Source organism: Hippoglossus stenolepis, chromosome 18 (genome assembly GCF_022539355.2).
Source record: "Hippoglossus stenolepis isolate QCI-W04-F060 chromosome 18, HSTE1.2, whole genome shotgun sequence".
NCBI classification, from domain to species: Eukaryota; Metazoa; Chordata; class Actinopteri; order Pleuronectiformes; family Pleuronectidae; genus Hippoglossus; species Hippoglossus stenolepis.
Window position 1 is genome coordinate 19,224,643 of NC_061500.1, and position 19,857 is coordinate 19,244,499.

Consider the following 19,857-nt stretch of genomic DNA (forward strand, 5'->3'; position numbering starts at 1 on the left):
CTTTCTCCTCTAAATTGAAAGTTTGTCTTCATCCCACAGTAGAACTCAGTGGCTCCAACAGAGCATGATCTGCCTCCGTGTAAATCAGCACAGTGTTGAGTTTAAAGTTTGTACTGCTGCCCCCAAGTGGCCAAAAACACAATTTCATGCAGGTCTAAATGACAGGTAATAGTCATACTGTGCAAACTAACATTGAAAATTACAGTCAAGTATCACCTTTTGTAATCAAAATCTGAACTGAAGGCTGTCAGTGGTGGAAGAAGTTCTCAGATTATACTGTAAGTGAATTTATAGCGCGTGTGTGAACATTCAGTCGTCCAGATCTATCAAAGAGAGGTCGCTCGGATCAAGAGCAACTGGACTTGGTTGTAGATATTTGAAGACCTGATGACAAGTGTAAACAACCGTCATTGGAGGGTTCGGAGCCTCCTGAGGGGAGATGAACTGACCACACTGTGAGTGGCATCATGGAGGCTTTACTTGAGTTCAGGTGCATTTCAGACGGACTAGTTTCTGTCTTGCTGGGTTTGAGGTGCAGAGCCTGTTGAAGTCAGTTTTTGTTCATTGCCTTTGTTTGTGATGTATCAGGCCTGGAAGAGTTATTGAAATTAAACCAGACATTAAGAAAAGAAATCACCTCAGTGAACGAACTGACCACAGCTCATAGACATCTGAAACATGCGGAAAGAATTTCATCAAGTTGGGAATGTTTTTATTCATCTTTAAAATGTTTTATTGAGTAACATGTCAAAATCATATATATGTAGTTGAGTAAAAAATATAAAGAAGCATAAGATGTAACATTCAAGTAAAGCAGAAGTTCTACATAGTAATTGTCTCCCAAAAATATTTTGGTGACTCCTTAACGGCAACAATTTATTTTTTATGTGTGTGTTTGTTTGTCAGGAGATTTATGCAAAAACGACAGAACAGATTCTCACAAAACTCAGTGGAAGGACAGGAAATGGAATTTTTGAGATTTTAACCAGAGGGAGGAATTCATGTATCAAAAAAAGAAAATGCATATAAAGCTGACTTACATGAGCGTGTGAAATTTGGTGCAGCTTGATTGAAGGGGACTGCTGAGCCTTGGCAGAGGTATGTGCTCTACTGAGTGGCATTCTGGTTTGATTTGAAGCTTTGTCAGTGACACTCTGCACCACAGGCATCATGCGGTCAGTCAGTGTTACCATCACATTCCTCTTTTTGACCAGATGTTCATTTAAAAGTCAAATATCAGCCCGTGCTGTACACTGGGAACACTACTACTCTGCACTCAGGCAAGGCACCTGACACACTCTCTGAAAAAGTATCTTCCAGCATACAGCATGTTCAGATGTGGCTGAAGGCTTAGTTCACTAACATTCCTGACAAACCTCGGGTGGAAGCCTTGCACATAGCTACGTTTTTTTATGTACAGGTTTAAATCTGTCTGTGCTCACAGCTCTGAAAAACATAAATGCATATTTATATTTAATTTCAAGAGCAAACTAGTTAGCACCTCAGTGTGACTATGAGCGGAAGCTGGTTAATCTGATATCAACTGGGAGGACATGAGAATGATTGTGTTGTGGTGGCAGCACACTAAACCCACACAACCCACACACACACAGGAGAACCAACACAGTCGAACAGCCGACTGTACCTTTCGTCAAAGCTAGAAACACGTCCATGTTATGAGGAGGTCATGTGACCTGACACCAGTTATCAGATTACTTCTGGTAGCACTGTGAGTTTCATTAGCTGTTTCTATGGCAACAGATTTCCAGCTCTCTGATATGCACTTGTAAGATAGGTACTTTATTACTTAATCATTATTGTTATAATTATTATTTATCATGATCGGCGCCATTTTGTTTGTTAAATTAAGTTGCCAGTCTAAAATCTGATTCTTCAACACAAATGAACTATATTACATAACATACATAATGATTTATTAATGATGTAACTTCAAAGGATGCCATGCAAAGTGATCCCACGACAAGGATCACCAATATCAGTACCAACACTTTTTATAGTTAGAAGCAGCTGATTCACTTCATCATCTAAGAGAGATAAATATGTCATGATTTATGAGGTGAATTTAATTAACAGGCTTCATCTTCATAACCACCAAATCAGTAAATAAACTAGTGTGTGTTGACAACTCAATCAGCATGCATCTTTAAACACAAGTCAGGTTTCAGAGGTAAATAACAAATGCTCATTACGTGAATCCTCGACAAGGATGTACACCACGGCAGCAGAGTCGCAGCAATTTTATATCTAGGCAGCGATACTTTGAGGATGGATTCAGGAAGTTTCAAGACAAAATCCTGGACAAAATCCTATAACCCTAACCCTGAGAAATAAAAAGACACATAAAACAAAATCTGTGAAATATTTGACCCTAGAATCTATTTTGATACTATCCATCTCAAAAGCTAAGATTTTAAAGTAGAGGGCTCACTAAGAAACATGTGGTTAACTCAAGTCTGTGGTCACTGTAGATAGTGTTCAATATGGTTCACTTTGTAATTGGAGATACACATCAATTAATATTATTGATCTGCTAAAAGTTACATACACTGTGAAATCTCCATCACTTTGTTTTATATGTAAATATACACATAACCAAACTACTTACAGCTTGTAAATGTACCCCCCCAAAAAAGCATTACCAACAAGAGCCATGAGGATCCGCACTACAGCAGTGGCTCCCAAACAAAGGAGGGACCCCCTGGGGGGTCATGAGATATTCAAAAATTTCCTGAAATTAAAAAAAAATTGAAATATTATATTTTAGCCATAATTGTTATAAACTACAAAACAAACATGTTAAAATAAAACCTTGCAAATGAAAATAATAATGCAATAGCCTTTTGATTGTCTTTTTTCCCCACATGAACCCTGAGGAGATTTTGGCAGATTGGTGACAGCATCAGATGCAGCAGGTCAAACGCAGCACCACAGGAGACTATATACATGAAGGGGTTTTTTATTTTTATTTTTTTTAAGTCAAAAGTCTGTGGCACTGTTTTGGGGGACAAGGACTGAAAATTTCCAGAACCCTTGCAGCAGTAGGAGTCTACATTGAGCAACGCACTTGAGCTGCTGTCAGACATTTCAGTTTCAAAAAGTGTACAGAGCACCATTTTTTTCAGTGTCTTCCTTCAGTGTTTTAAGAATCCCCACACTTCCGATGATTGGATTCCATATACTCCATGCAAATCAATGTATCCACATAATCAACGTGTCATTCCAGTCCTATTTAAAACCCATACAAACCAATTGTCTCTAACAACAAATACAATACATGGATCATTTGCAGATTATTGAAATGAACCGATAGATAGCGAGACGTCCTTGTACCACATGATATAAAATATTTGGTCCCCGCTCACATAATGAGAAAGAGAGTCATTAAAGTTCAGTAAACTGTACGTGGACATTCTTTGACCAGCGTTGTGCAGCTGTTGTCTCTGAGGCTGAAATAGCATCGTTCCTTCCTCACCAGTGACAAATCACTTCCCCCAGCACACAGATGGTTCGCTGCAGTGAAGCTCCCCATGTTTTCCTATCCTTTCTTTTCCTCTCACCCCACTTTATCAATCCTTCCATATGTGTCTCCCTTTCTGCCGCTCTGTCCTCTATATTTAGCTGCTGCGGCTGTACCCCGCTCTACACATTGTCAAAACAAGGGGCTAATCCCGTCCAACAGGTGCTAGATCTCCACGCACACGCTCTGAAGCCGCCCTCCCTATTTCCACACAACACCAACACGTCGCCACAGACTGAAGTTGACGTGGCGCCATTGCCAAGGGAAGCCGAGGTTCTCACTCCAAAGGCAGCCCGAGAATGCTGGGGGGTCAAGTGTCGACGCCGCACTCGTGCTGAATGATGAAAAGAACCAGTGTGAGGTGTACTGCAGTGTTTCTACTCCTCTCGTGATGTCCACTGGGTATTCATGCACTTGGCAAAATGGCTCGAACTAAATATCAATAATGGACCCGATCAAGTGCAGATTTCTTTGCCATCTGATCATGACTGTCCTATACAGTGCCAGGTTTTAACCACATGTCAGCACTTTGTTTCCACACTGCAGCACATCACTCTTCAAGGTGTCTGCTCTGCTGCGAGGGACTATGAGGACTTGCGGTCAACATCTCGGAGCCTGAGCCATTGGTTGTGACTCCCAAGTGGGGCAGGGTGTGAGAGGCACAGAAGGCAGCTCTGCCCTCTTCTGCTCCTCTGCTGCAGGATGGTCGGCAGCGGAGACGACGGTCTCCATCCTGCTGGCTCGGTATATGCTCACCTGAAAAGAGAGACAAAACAATCATCAGCCTCATTTACTTTTTTTTTGTTTAACAATGCGATGTTTCCTTGGAATTATAGAAATATTGATGTTCTTGTATTACAGTGTGGAACCATTTAGTCCTAGTGATATAGAAGTAATAATATAAGATCAGACTCTTTTATTGTAATTCCTTATTATCAGGCTCCAGCAGTAAGTCGTTAAAGACTCTGCAGCTTGTCCAAAATGCTGCAGCACGTGTCCTGACAAGAACCAAGAAAAGAGACCACATTTCTTCTGTATTAGCCTGGCTACACTGGCTTCCGGTTAAATCTAGAATAGAATTTAAAATTCTCCTCCTCACCTGGCACCATTATACCTCAAAGAGCTGATAGTACCATATCAACCCACCCTCATCTCCCACTTTCAGTTCGGGAGGCAGACACCATCTGTACGTTTAACCCTCGTGTTGTTCCTGGGTCGGATTGACCCAGAGTGTGTGTGTGTGTCTGTGTGTGTGTGTGCGTGCGTGCGTGCGTACGTGCGTGTGATCATCCGCAAGCCCTGGCCGGTCAGGGTTAGGGTTAGGGTGACCCAAGGATTGTCATTATCAAATTCTCCTGGGGGGTCATTTAGACCCACACCTGATTCCAATTGTAATCTAGGGGGGTACATTAGACCCACAGAGAAGGGTTAGGCGCAATTCTTCGTGTGCCACCCTCCCGGACCATGGCACGATGTCACGTCAGGAGCGTTTCACCAGAGAACAGGTTCTCCAACAGCTATTCTCCCAGCAACCATCCTCTGAACCCAAAGAGGACGCGAAAGAGCCAGACTAGACTACAACCGCAACAAAGGTGGCGTGGACAACCTAGACAAGGTGATCGGAACGTACAGCTGCAGGAGGATGACCGCGCGCTGGCCCCTGGCCGTCTTTCACAACATTCTCGACGTTTCTTCCTACAACGCCTTCGTGATATGGAGAGAGATCAACCCAGACTGGATGACGGGCAAGCGGAACAAGCGGAGGGTGTTCCTAGAGCAGCTGGGAAAGGCTCTCGTGACTCCGTTCATCGCACGAAGGGAGCGCATCCCCCGCACGGAAGCGTCCGCCGCGGTTATGAAGGCTGTAAAAGCCGCCGCCGCCGCCACACAGAGACCACGACGACGACGACGCTCGACCCGAGCATCCGGCCTCCTCCATAGCCCTAGCAGCAGCCCCGCTCGGGGGGGAAGAGGTGTCAGATATGCCCCAGGAAAAAGGACTGTAAAACTCACACCGTGTGCCGCGGGTGTAACAAATACATCTGCAAGGGCTGCTCACTTGTCTATTGCCCTACGTGTGCGTCCTAATATGGGGTGGGCTATGTGAGGGGGCCAACAGCCGGGGGAAGCAGGGACAACACAAGGGTTAAGAGTAGGCTTAAAACCTTCCTTTACGATAAAGTTTATAGTTAGAGCTGGTCCAGGCTTGTCTTAGACCTGCTCTTAGTTATGCTGCTATAGGTCTAAAATGTCGGGGGACACATGACACACGGAGCTTCTCTTCCCAACTTCTCCTTCCTCTTCTCCATCCTCATCACATCAAAGAAATGAATATCTCATCAATACATGTTAGTGACTTGACTTCTTCCCTGGAGTCCCTTTGCCTTATCGTCCGCAGATACAGGGCCCCGGCTGCGGCCACATCGTGGATTATGATCTGTGGATCGCGTATCAGAGATCGTAATGGTGGATCCAGTATCGTGTTGGCATCTGATAATGGTGGTGGACCACGATTGAGGTGGCAGCTGATCGTAGATCCTGATGGCGGCAGTGGACAATGACTGTGGACTATAGACATCCGATCTTGATGGTGGATCATGATCGTGGTGGCTGCTGACCATAGACTATGATTACAACAAGACTGCTTGATATACAATATGTCTACTCAGATACTCATTCATTACTGACAATAATCCATCAATTCATTGACCTTCAGTTATGCTACAAAGTGTTTATTCTAATCAATGCTGCAAATACCCTTATCTTTCTGAAGTTCTCCTTTACACTTGACATCTACTGCACTTCTGTCCATCCTGGGAGAGGGATCCCTCACATGTGGCTCTCTCTGAGGTTTCTACCTTCTTTTTACCCTGTTAAAAGGTTTTTTTTAGTAGTTTTTCCTTACTCTTGTTGAGGGTTAAGGGCAGAGGATGTCACACCTTGTTAAAGCCCTATGAGACAAATTGTGATTTGTGAATATGGTCTATACAAATAAAATTTGATTGATTGATTATTTCATTACCCTGTTTGGTTGGGTTATCGTTCATATTTTAAACTTTTAGCATGAGGTGAACAAAATGCTATCTCACAGCCTGTAATGCAGATCCGACCAAAATCAAGTGGATTTAAATGTGGTCTCATAAGGGGACTGTTGGTTCTTACACTCATGTGTCATTCTAGTTTTTTCTCTGCTCACTGAGTTGAATGTTTTCAATAGCAGTTGCTGCAGTGGAATATGAAAAGACCACCAGTTTCTTTCTGCCACCCTGATGGAAGAGATAATACTGACTGAAACTGGTCGAACAGAGGTGAGAAGGGATAGAACATCAGGACTTCATCTCTCCACTGCAGAAGAACACAACCCTCTCTCCCTCTCTCTCTCTTTCTCTCTCTCTCTTACTCTCTCACGCACACACAAACAAACCTGTGTTTGCAGGTAACGGGGTGACTTGAGCTCTAGCTTGTCCTTGACGATGGTGGGGTTGCAGCAGCAAAACGCCTGCTGAAAGCCTGCTCTAAACCTGCCGAGTGGAGGACAAATATTTCATAACAGGATGGATTAAACAACAGGCAGGATTACACACACTAATACAGATTACCTGTCACATGAGGAGATCACCTAAACAAGTGACAGAGAGTCAGGAACTAAAAGAATCCAACATTTTGAAAGTGAAAAGCAGACTAGACCACCAACCTGCTGTTGAGGCAGTAGTAGATGATCGGGTTGTACATGGTGGAGCTCATGGCCAGCCACATGACGGCCAGGTACACCTGCTGGATGTAGCGCTGCTCGAACAGCTCAGGGAAGAACTGGTGCAGTAAGAAGTAGATGTGATAGGGCAGCCAGCAGAGAGCGAACGTACACACCACCACGATCATCATCTTCACCACCTGCCACGGGGACAACACGGTGGAGACGGGGGGGTGCACGGTGGGTTTAAAATAATCTGTTGATTTTATTAGTTTTTTATGGTGTGGGGATTAAAAAGCCATTAAATTACATGATAGTGTGTAGTGACAGTGGGATGTTTGGAGGCTGAAGGGGGAAGACAAAATAAACAGTAGTAGTAGTTATAGTGAGCGTCCGCATCACCTTGCGTTTGGCAATGAGCTGTTGTTTGTAGTGTTCGGACGAGTCTCCGGGAATCTCACTCGCCCAGAGGGTGACACCTACGGTTGTGTAAGCGCAGCCCATAACGCACAGGGGCAGGAAGTAGATGAGCAGTGTCACGCACACATAGTATCTACAGAAAAATGAGACATGTCAATATTGATAATATGGACTTGACTTTTTTAATGGATAAAAGAAACCACATAAATGGTTGGTTTCACATGGGAAATAACAGTCATGTGATTTGTTGACCCATGAATCTACACCAGCCTCCTCCTAGATTTTCTCGCTCTTTAGGTCACCCACTCCATGTCACCCAAAAATGAAACATAACTATGGTCTTACAGCTGCACAGATGAACCATGGGTATGTTTTTTTAAAAGAGGATAGTCTCTGAATAAAACAAACATTCCACCTGCTTATCAACTAGAAAAGTCCCCTTGAACCTAACCTCACTAAATAAAGTTTTAAGAAAGAGGCTTAAGAAGGTGTGTTAGCAGGGTGTTCAAGGATAATATTAATTTATTAATTTTGGAAGAAATTTTAACATACGCCCTTTTCCTCTTTTAGCTGCAGATATACTTCCTCATGGACACATTTTCAGCTTCAGGGTCTATTTTTCATATTCATGAACCCTGCATGGGAATGATTACCGCTCTGGTTCAGACAGACTGCAGCATGGAGCAGAAGGTTTTTCTGTCTGCTATGGGATGACTATGGGGATCAAACCTTATTAACCTGTACAATATAATGCTGTTGGATATATACTAATCATAGGGATGGACCAGTTCTGACATTCTTGGCATGAAATACATGAAATAAGGACTCTCAATATGGCTTGAAATGAACAACCACCCCGAGAAGCATGACACCGAGCAGCCTGAAGGGGAGTAAGATAATACTCTAAATTGGAACCTAGTTCATTTATTAAGAGTGGGATATCATTTTGTGTGAAACTTATTCTGAATACTGATGGGGCCCAAGCAGATGTTCGGGGTGTCAACAAATCAGTCTAATACTTCACCTCCATAATAAATAAGACAACAAGGCCTGAAATTCACAAGACATGCATTGCTTTTAATTGAATAGAGATGTGAAAGTAGCAATCTGTGGTATAGGGGCAGCAACAACCCTCAGATACTTGTAACAGGTTTGAAAACGAGAGGCAGGGAAATTACAATTACTGTCAGAAAGCTCAAAATTAGTTTGATACTTATAGAAAACGGTTGTGCTCTCTTTGTTGACCATATGAACTGTAAATAAATACAGCTTGACGTTGTCTCAACTTTCTATCACTGCACAAAAATGAAGCCAAAATAGCAGAGCATTGCCATTTCTGAGTGGAGCTTTGGTATTGAGGTCTCACAGATACATGCAATCGACCAAAGTCATAGCCAAAATGATCAGAAACATGGACACTTGAACATACATAAGTGTGATAAGAAACCATCATAAAAAAATGTATTTAAGATTTTAAGTAGTTTTTTTTGTTTGGTCCATATTCCATTTTCTGACCTATAATGCAGCCAGTCACCAGGGGGCGATAAGAAGTTGTGGCTTCACTTCGGGAGCTGTCATGTAATCCATCTTTATTCACAAACTACTCTTCTTATATAAGAAAAGAGACCTCACGTTCTATACTCACATCTTCCTGAAGTCCACAGTGGAGTACTCAGGCCAGTCTATGTAGCAGACTGAGCGTCCGGGCAGCAGGGCGGTAGATGAGTAGTAGTACTGAGGGAAGGCTAGAAGCAGAGCCAGGGTCCAGATCACACCAATCACCACACGGGTCTCTGTGGAAGACATCCTCTGCTGCAGGGGGTGGATGATAGCCATGTATCTATGTAAACCAACACAGACGGTATCTGATGTCACATTTTACACAATATTTGTTCTTAAAAACATCCATTTCCTGTTGGAATTGACACAATAATGCTATGATGTGGTATTTGGTATTAAATGGGACAACTTTGTGTTCCACAGTATAAAGTTTTTTCAACTTTACATGCTCCATCAGCCTCATCTGTAGTTTGTTGCAGCGCTTATTAGCAAATGTTTGAATTCGTACAAGCTAATCTAAAATGGTGGACACTAGACTCCAGTTCAGTCTCCTTAATCGTCCACACATTGCAATGTTTAAGCAGCAGCCATTTTTCCTCTTTCCTGCATTTATGTTATGGGATTACTGTATTTCATGATATATTTGCTGATTGTCTTTCCGTTGCACTTAAGTCACATTTATGTTTGATGATTTCTCTTCCTTCTCGACCGGTAAACATTTTGTGATATTTCAAAAAATAATCCAAAAAATAATAGTAATAAAAATTCTAAATATAATCAGATTTTCAGAGTTTCCATTCTTATTTATTTACAATGCTGCCGTTAAGAATGGCTTGTATTCCTGTCAATCTAAAGACATATATTCTGTAATACAGATACTGCTGCAAACACACACACACACACACACACACACACACACACACACACACACACACACACACACACACACACACACACACACACACACACACCTGTCCAGAGCGATGGCCGTCATGGAGTAAATGCTGGCAAATATGGCTGCAATGGGGAAGAAGTTGTGGAAGCGGCAGTAAACCAAACCGAAGTACCACTCGTTGTGAACAGCATACACAAAGTTGATCACTGTGTTGAACGCAGACATGGCAGCCTCAGCTAAGGCCAGGTTGACCTGCAGAGGAACGACAGAATTTACTGAACCACTCTTGCCACAATACCCACATAAAGACATAATCAAACCCCCAATGACATGTTGCAACAACTGGGAGACAAAATTCTGGACATAAATCTGTCTTTTCCCTCTGAGCTGAATGAATAGAGAAGGTAAATGGTCTTGTCATGAGCAACAGTACGCTCACCGGTCACTATTTTTGAGCTTGTTCTATGAAGAAGAGAACTGAGCTCTCTCAGTTTATGAAACTACATTAGTGCTGCGACAATTTATTGATTAGGCGGAGGACATTTTTACACAAATATACAACAGACTTTTCCAGCAAATGTGTTACAAACTAAAAAGGTAAGTAAAATGTCATTCTAAAATGCATGTATTCATTGCAATCACACGTTTTCTTTAAAAAAGATTTCATATCAAAAAACTAGCTACTAGTTGATAAATGTATTTTGGGCTCACTGTGAGGTAATACGCTCCATAGTTTTGTGACTTGAAAACAGAGCTTAAATATTTGATACAACCAATAATCAAAAATATGTATTGTTCCATGAACTACTGAAATACTGAAAATAGTCATTAATTTACATCCCTCATTAGTTGTTACAGAGCAAATGTGTGTTGAATACGAGGGTTTTCATGTTTCCATACTGTAGAGCTGCAATGTGTGAGAAAAAAAGCTTTTCAAAGAAGACATTTAAAAATATTCCCCTGTTCTCATAGATGTTGAGGGGACTGTTGATTATCATTATGTATGTTATTTTACTACTACTAGTAGTCTGTTCTAATGTTATAGGGGACTCAAGTTAGTTGATTAATTAGTTAATTGGTTAATCTCTGAAATAAGTTTTATTTCTTGCATTCATTTACTTCAGTGCCTTTATAATCGATAGTTTATGCAATATATAGCCTGCAACAATTCATTTAACAAAAATATGAAAAAGAAATGCAGCTTTTGATTTATAACAATCCATGATGGAGGGGACAAACATTACATATCATCATTCAATTGCTAAAAATATATATATTTTTAAGTTGTATCCTATCAAACAATACTTTACATTTAAAGTACGCCTGAATAATAACACAGAGTAAACATACGGCAGTTACTTACCAGAAAGTAATTGGTGACGGTCCTCATGCATTTGTGCGCCAGAATAATCCAGATAACCACCATGTTACCGACCACAGACACCGCGACCATGCTGCAATAAGCGACAGCCCACAGCGTGATCTGCCACACCGGCTGGACGAACTGGTTGAAGCCGTCGCTGCAGTTAACGGAGACGGTCGTCCCGTTACAATCGGTGGCGTTGTACAGCGGGTCCATCTTCCGGGCATCTGTCTGACTGTTTGGTGAGTTGGATGTTAAAAATAGATCATATCCAGTCACCTGAGCTGATTCCTTTCTACGAGGAACAATAGAAGCCTCGCTGGTGAACATGTGAAAAAGTGCTCTCGGCGCATTGTGTGGCACAGCTCTCTTTACGCACCGTGAGGAGAGCGCGCTGCGCTCCGGAGGACTTCACCGGACCAATACGCACGACGCAGCTCGTGAAGAACATCGACGCTCTTAAGGCTGTTTGCCCTCCCCCCTCATACACACACACGCACACGCACACGCACACACACACACACACACACACACACACACACACACACACACACACACACACACACACACACACACACACACACACACACACACACACACACACGCACACACAAGCCTATAACACCAAATGATCCATCTCGGTCTGATCTGGCTGAGGTTGAAATCACTTCGTATGACCCTGATGTGCACCACAATTTATCCGGACCCTCTAATACGATCTCAGCAGGATTAGCCCTCAGTCGCCCTGATGATATTGGCTTATATAATGCGATGAGTCAAAATGTCCAAAACAGGTAACTGTCTGAGTAATTAATATATGGCTTGTAACACACCATAATGTTATTGCAAGCAGAGATAATGTTGCAAAGCAATCCTCTGATAACATTTAGCCTATTAGCTCATATGAATTCAATATGTTTCTATTATTATCATGTATTATCCTGGTAATGGCTTCTTCAGTGTCCATAATACTGGAGCTAGACTGAAAGCTCTGTAAGAAATCCAGTAAGTGGACCTTGAGTTGATGTCTGAGTTTTCGGCCTTTGTATGATTTGTACATATAATCAAATTGGTATATATACTGTGAGTCATTCATTAACAGTTTATACACCAGATACAGATAATGTTGCTGTTAGAGATAACTACAGTATAACTAGATTGTTTAGATAATATGCCTACTCACATATACTACCATGTTTAACTCTATATACCTCTATAATTACATTGGTCATTACTGCTCCCTCCATCTCTGTCAGACCTTTTCTTTTGTAAAATACTTTAAACTTTAATACACCTCTTCATTTATTTAAGTGTCTTTTCTCATTTATGTTGTAAGTGTTGTCATTTTGTTGATCATCTATTGCAATTCTGTCTCTCTCTGAGGTTTCTACGATTTTTGTCCCTGTTAAAAAAAATTTGGGGGTAGATTTCCCTAACTCTTGTCAAGGGTTAAAGGGATAGTTCAGCCAAAAAGGACATTTCACTCAATATCTATACTCACCACTGTGCCAATGGAAAGTTGGGTGAAGTCTTTGAGTCCCCAAAACGCTTTTGGAGTTTCGGGGATCATTTGCAGGCAAATCCAATACAATTAATGTGACTGGGGATCAATTCTTCAAACGTAACAAAAACAACATTAAATGCCTCCATACTGCTCCTGTGGTGTCACCCAAGTGTCCGTAAGCCCCGACATTCAAATTCCACTGGAAACAGCGTCATTTACACCATCAGAACCCTTATTAATGTGTTTAGTAACGCCTGTGTCAAAATGGCCCTCCACCTTATGCCATGAACTAATCGATCACCCCTAGTATCAATCACAATGCCAAAGTGGCATTTGGTTTGCAGATAGTAAACTTGTTTTCTGGACATGCTAACACTAGTATTTTGTGTTAGAGCAGATAAAAACCCTGGATTTCATGTTTTACCTGTTGCTCATGTGTTGTTCCTTTTTTTTTTTTAAACAGTGTAAAAAGGAAGAAAAGACACCACACTCCACATAAGATTCCTTAAATAAAGAGCTTTATATTACAAAACTTATGTTCAGCAGTGTGTCTAGTCATGAACTTCTCTGTTTGTATTGAAAAAGTTTGTAAGTATGATAAATATGTGCGTTATTTATCAAACAGTCTAATGTGGTGAATAAATGCCAACAGTGGGATAAGGTAAATCTACAGAAGGTAACATTAGAGTGACACAAATTTCCTCCCACAGTCACTTTGTCAGGACCTGCCAGTTTGGTAATTGCCATATTGATTTCATGCTTCAATACTGTATCCACTCCAGCTAAATTATGTTCATTCTAAAATAGGCAACATGAATCTCAAGCTGAACAGTTTATTGCAGCCCTGTTTGTCTTGCTGTGCATTAAGGGCTCGATGAGTTCAGGTCATATAGTCCGTAGTTTGTGGCCAGCCATGGTCAGATTGCATGTCAGCTCACCAAGGGAATGGAGAAACAGATGGAGTGCGTTTGTCTCTCAGCATCTCCACAACTGTGTGTCTGTCTGCTGCATCACATCGGAGCTATTAAACTCCACTGCAGGGAAGACAGCAATTCAATCTCATTTGTCACCTGCTCCCCTCACAGCTGCTGCTTCCTACGCCACGGCGCAGGTAGTGAAATCTCACGCCTGAACAAGTGAAGAGGAAAAGGATGTGACATGAACATGGAGAGAGGCAGAATTCACCCGAGGGTGGCAGGGAGCTTTCTCCATTTATCTGTTCATCAGCATGGAACACCTGGATTCATAAAAAAGTCAAATTAAAAGGTGAAAATTTGGTAAACAGGAACATGTTGAGGCAGTGGAAATCTAGGTCGGAGGAGAATTACTAGAGGTGACCAACCGTCCAAATCCAACGATATTCATTTGCTGTCATTTGTGACTAAGAAAAGCATCAAATCCTCATATCAGAGAGTCTGCAATATTTACATTTGCCTTCGTACATTCCTTAATAACAAAGGGAGACCTTTTCAGTCAGGGCCCTGAAATTATGGAAAATCTTTAGGATCACAGAATTGCATATTATGTAAAATTTTAATCAAAACATATTTTTGTAAACTTTTATATGACGTCACCTTTCTTTGTCTTTAGCACTCATGGTTTAAAATGTCTCTACTGGTCACTGTTTATTTCCATCTTTAATACTTTGATTTAAAAATGCATTGATTATTTGTATGTGCTTTTGTTGTGTTTTACAGACAATGTTCTTGTTTATGTCAATGCTCCTCTTATTACTTAATATAAAAACATGTCAGATGATTAAATTAGTTGGAAGAACACACAAGGCTTATCACAAATGTGTATAAATCCATGTTTGATAGCAACAAATGGTAAACATGCCAATAGTGAGTCATGATCACTGACCTCCATGTTGTCTAATTTTCTGTAAAAGTGCAGCAGATGAAAGCTTCCTGGACAATTTTGTAATTTGTTTTGTTCACTGAATGTGTGTAAATGTGTGTGTGTGTGTGTGTGTGTGTGTGTGTGTGTGTGTGCTCTACAGTTTAAAGAGTTCACAGCAGATGACATACTCAGAGGCATCTTCAGCTGCAGTGAGTCCAAACTGTCTCCTTGCAGACTCCTTTGCTGTCAGAGAGTTTACACTCCCTTTGCCAAGAGCCAGTCTTTGAAACCAAAGTCCCAAGGTCACCACTCGTTTTTTTATTGTTATCATTTTTAGCTGTGAGGGTGAAAACAAAAATAACATCAGCCTAAATGGGAGTGAAGAGTTTAAAGGGGAGAAGACAATGCCAAGCGCGAGAGTTGGACTTGATTAATGTTGATTTATACTGCCCTACATCCCATATGATAAAACACCCTCTATCCCTGCAACAATAGTGAGGTTAAAATGGCAAAGAAGTCCTTTGTTATACTTCTACTTTTGCAATATAGACAAAGGAATAAAAACGTAATAATTAATTGATGAAACTACTACACTGTGTGTTGGTTTAGAAATGTCTCACGGGTGGTAAAAGAAAAATGATGAACACACATTTTAAAATTGGACTGGAATAATTATCCATAGTTTTGATTAAAAAATCGTCCCCAAAACTTATTTTTTTTAATAGAATCATCATTTTAGAAACATAATGTGTTCTAGTGCATATGCGTGTGAACATTAGAATGTGTGAGAGAGGAGAAAACCAAGTAAAGTCATTCTTCTTTGCCCTGAGGTATTAGTCCCCATCAAAGCAACACATAAATCATCAGATATGGAAGACTCTCTCTTTGGGTGTGCATGTGTGTGTGTGTGCGTGCGTGTGCGTGTGTGTGTGTGCGTGCGTGTGTGTGTGTGTGTGTGTGTGTGTGTGTGTGTGTGTGTGTGTGTGTGTGTGTGTCTGATTGCACGGTTTAATTCGATTATTCTCGAAACAAAGGCTAACTCCTTATCTCTCCAATATGCAAATAGCTTGATTCATTGAGTGCAGCAGAAATGAATACCAGTGGGGAAGTAGCGACAACTGAAGAGAGATGAAAATGTGAAGAAGACACTGAGGTGATGAACAGATACACTGGACGGAAGCAAATCGGAGCCAATCGGGAATATGAAATTACATTTTCTTGACATATGGATGAATCTATAAAAAATGATTGAATACACACTGTGTTTAATTCTGAAATTAAACAGAAGATAATTATTCACATGCCAGGAGCAAGAGTCCATACAGAAATAACTCAATAACATTATTTGTAGCACACACAAAGTGGTGCAAGTATTCAGATCTGTTGAGGAATTTTTGACCATCCTCACACATTACTGTATATGCCACTATATATTATGTATAGTCTATATTATATCTGTACAGGAGAATAGTGGCGGTCTAATTCCACAGATACTCCCTTCTCTCTAAGGAGTACCCAAATTCACATTATAGATAAAGAGCCAACCAGCAGTACATTGTAGTGTCTACACTTAGGGACTTTCATCTCCTTGATGCATCAAGTCTACATTAAAATCTTTTGCATAAGACATCAGCTGCTGCCTGAGTTCTCCTTTCGCCAGCTTCCAGGAAACTTCCATAACAAGATCCTAGACTGTAGTAAAAGCACATACAGTCTATGAAAAGCTCCAATGACATACAAAGTAAAAGAATACTGCAGTAAACTGTCTCTTATGACTGACATATTGTTATATAGGGCATTTTTACACTCCGATGCATTGACCCTAACCAACCAGAAGGTCGGCGGTTCGATCCAACTTCCCCATCTGCATGCCGAAGTGCCCTTGGGCAAGATACTGACCCCCGAATGGCCACTGATAGAAAAAGGGCTGCCCATGGATGCACTGTATGAATGTATGGGTGAATGACAAAAAAATTGTACTGTAAAGCACTACAGTGCATCCGGAAAGTATTCACAGCGCTTCACTTTTTCCACATTTTGTTATGTTACAGCCTTATTCCAAAATGGATTAAATTCATTTTTTTCCTCAAAACTCTACACACAACAACCCATAATGATAACGTGAAAAATGTTTTTTAGTTTATTAATAATAAAAAACGAAAAAACCACATGTACATAAGTATTCACAGTCTTTGCCATGACACTCAAAATTGAGCTCAGGTGCACCCTGTATCCACTGATCATCCTTGAGATATTTCTACAACTTGATTGGAGTCCACCTGTGGTCAATTCAGTTGATTTGACAGGATTTGGAAAGGCACACACCTTTCTATATAAGGTCCCACAGTTGACAGTGCATGTCAGAGCACAAACCAAGCCATGAAGTCCGAGGAATTGTCTGTAGACCTCCGAGACAGGATTTATCGAGGCACAGATCTGGGGAAGGGTACAGAAAAATGTCTGCAGCATTGAAGGTCCCAATGAGCACAGTGGCCTCTATCATCCGTAAATGGAAGAAGTTTGGAACCACCAGGACTCTTCCTAGAGCTGGCCGCTCGGCCAAACTGAGCGATCGGGGGAGAAGGGCCTTAGTCAGGGAGGTGACCAAGAACCCGATGGTCACTCTGACAGAGCTCCAGCGTTGCACTGTGAAGAGAGGAGAACCTTCCAGAAGGACAACCATCTCTGCAGCACTCCACCAATCAGCCTGTATTGTAGAGTGGCCAGACGGAAGCCACTCCTCAGTAAAAGGCACATAACAGCTGGCCTGGAGCTTCTGAAAAAAAAGAAAAAAAAGAAAACATTAAAATCCATCCAGATGGATTTTGCATAGTGACGTATGCATTAATATAGAAAGTCAAGGGTACGAATGGAGCGACGACGGAGCATAAATCTGCCTTAAGAAGCGATAGCAGCCTGTGTGGGGAGTAAAGTGACTGTGTAGCCAATCAGAGCTGATGTTTGTTCACAATTTACTTGATTTGTTTCCATCTCAGACCATTGTTATTTCATATCATAATTTATTATTGCTGATAGCCACAGGATATACATAATTGTCATAATTTTCACTATCCAGGTCACATTTAATGATTAAGTAGTTTACCAAGAATTATACAGTTGCTAAATAGCCAAGGGCTTCTGACAAAAATAAATGTATAAATATATGTGATTAATAAATAATTGTTGGTATTATGGCATCAAAAAGATCTTGAAAATCAGGGTATCTTTTTGAAGGGACTTTAAGCTGTATTGGAGTATTTTTAGACCATGGTATTTTAAGTTGTACATAATAAAACAAGATTTGAATAGTCTACATCTCACAGCTCTGTATACAGGCCTCTTTAACTCTTAAGTTAGCAGATACACTGTTAAATGACAAGGCTCCTGCTGCAATTTTAAAAGTGTACAAAGGAGGGCGCCACATACATGCAGGACATATTAGCATGCAGCAGAGGAAAAATTTACGAGAAAACAAAAATAGTTCGGTAAAGGTTATCCAGGACATGTTTTCATGACTGGAAGCGAGTTTGTGTCCACTGTCTTGATCCTGTGTGAGTCAACAGAAACATGCCTAGCTGAGTTTAAAACTGTTTCTACCAGGTAACAGTTTCTACCAGGTAACAGTTTCTACCACGTAACAGTTTCTACCCAGGTACGGTTTCACCCACGTAACTGTTTCTACCAGGTAACAGTTTCTACCACGTAACAGTTTCTACCCAGGTAACAGTTTCTACCGAGGTAGCAGTTTCTACCAGGTAACTGTTTCTACCAGGTAACTGTTTCTACCAGGTAATAGTTTCTACCAGGTTACTGTTTCTACCAGATAAAAGTTTCTACCAGGTTACTGTTTCTACCCAGGTAACAGTTTCTACCAGGTAACAGTTTCTACCACGTAACAGTTTCTACCCAGGTAACAGTTTCTACCCAGGTAACAGTTTCAACCAGGTAACTGTTTCTACCAGGTAACTGTTTCTACCAGGTAATAGTTTCTACCAGGTTACTGTTTCTACCAGATAAAAGTTTCTACCAGGTTACTGTTTCTACCCAGGTAATAGTTTCTACCAGGTTACTGTTTCTACCAGATAAAAGTTTCTACCAGGTTACTGTTTCTACCCAGGTAATAGTTTCTACCAGGTTACTGTTTCTACCAGATAAACGTTTCTACCAGGTTACTGTTTCTACCCAGGTAATAGTTTCTACCAGGTTACTGTTTCTACCAGATAAAAGTTTCTACTAGGTAACTGCTTCTACCAGGTAACAGTTTCTACCAGGTAACAGTTTCTACCAGGTAATAGTTTTTACCAGGTAACTGCTTCTACCAGGTAACAGTTTCTACCAGGTAATAGTTTTTACCAGGTAACTGCTTCTACCAGGTAACAGTTTCTACCAGGTAACAGTTTCTACCCAGGTAACTGTTTCTACCAGGTAACAGTTTCTACCAGGTAACTGTTTCTACCAGGTAACTGTTTCTACCAGGTAATAGTTTCTACCACGTAACAGTTTCTACCCAGGTAACAGTTTCTACCCAGGTGACTGTTTCTACCAGGTAACAGTTTCTACCAGGTAACTGTTTCTACCAGGTTACTGTTTCTACCCAGGTAACAGTTTCTGCCCAGGTAACTGTTTCTACCAGGTAACAGTTTCTACCAGGTAACTGCTTCTACCAGGTAACAGTTTCTACCAGGTAACAGTTTCTACCAGTTAATAGTTTCTACCAGGTAACAGTTTCTACCAGTTAATAGTTTCTACCAGGTAACAGTTTCTACCAGGTAACTGCTTCTACCAGGTAACAGTTTCTACCAGGTAACAGTTTCTACCAGTTAATAGTTTCTACCAGGTAACTGCTTCTACCAGGTAACAGTTTCTACCAGGTAACAGTTTCTACCAGGTAATAGTTTTTACCAGGTAACTGCTTCTACCAGGTAACAGTTTCTACCAGGTAACAGTTTCTACCAGTTAATAGTTTCTACCAGGTAACTGCTTCTACCAGGTAACAGTTTCTACCAGGTAACAGTTTCTACCAGGTAATAGTTTTTACCAGGTA

At 41.1% G+C, this 19,857-nt stretch overlaps 1 protein-coding gene across 1 annotated transcript; it reads right to left on the minus strand.

The window, feature by feature from the left end:
* Positions 1 to 4,088: 4,088 nt before the first annotated feature.
* On the minus strand, positions 4,089 to 11,878 carry tacr1b (tachykinin receptor 1b). The gene is given in 8 exon segments (XM_035183850.2): positions 4,089 to 4,204; positions 4,207 to 4,294; positions 6,963 to 7,059; positions 7,233 to 7,429; positions 7,632 to 7,782; positions 9,295 to 9,489; positions 10,181 to 10,356; positions 11,468 to 11,878. Coding segments are annotated over 8 exon segments (1,350 nt in total). The 5' UTR covers positions 11,798 to 11,878.
* Between the last annotated feature and the right edge of the window lie 7,979 nt (positions 11,879 to 19,857).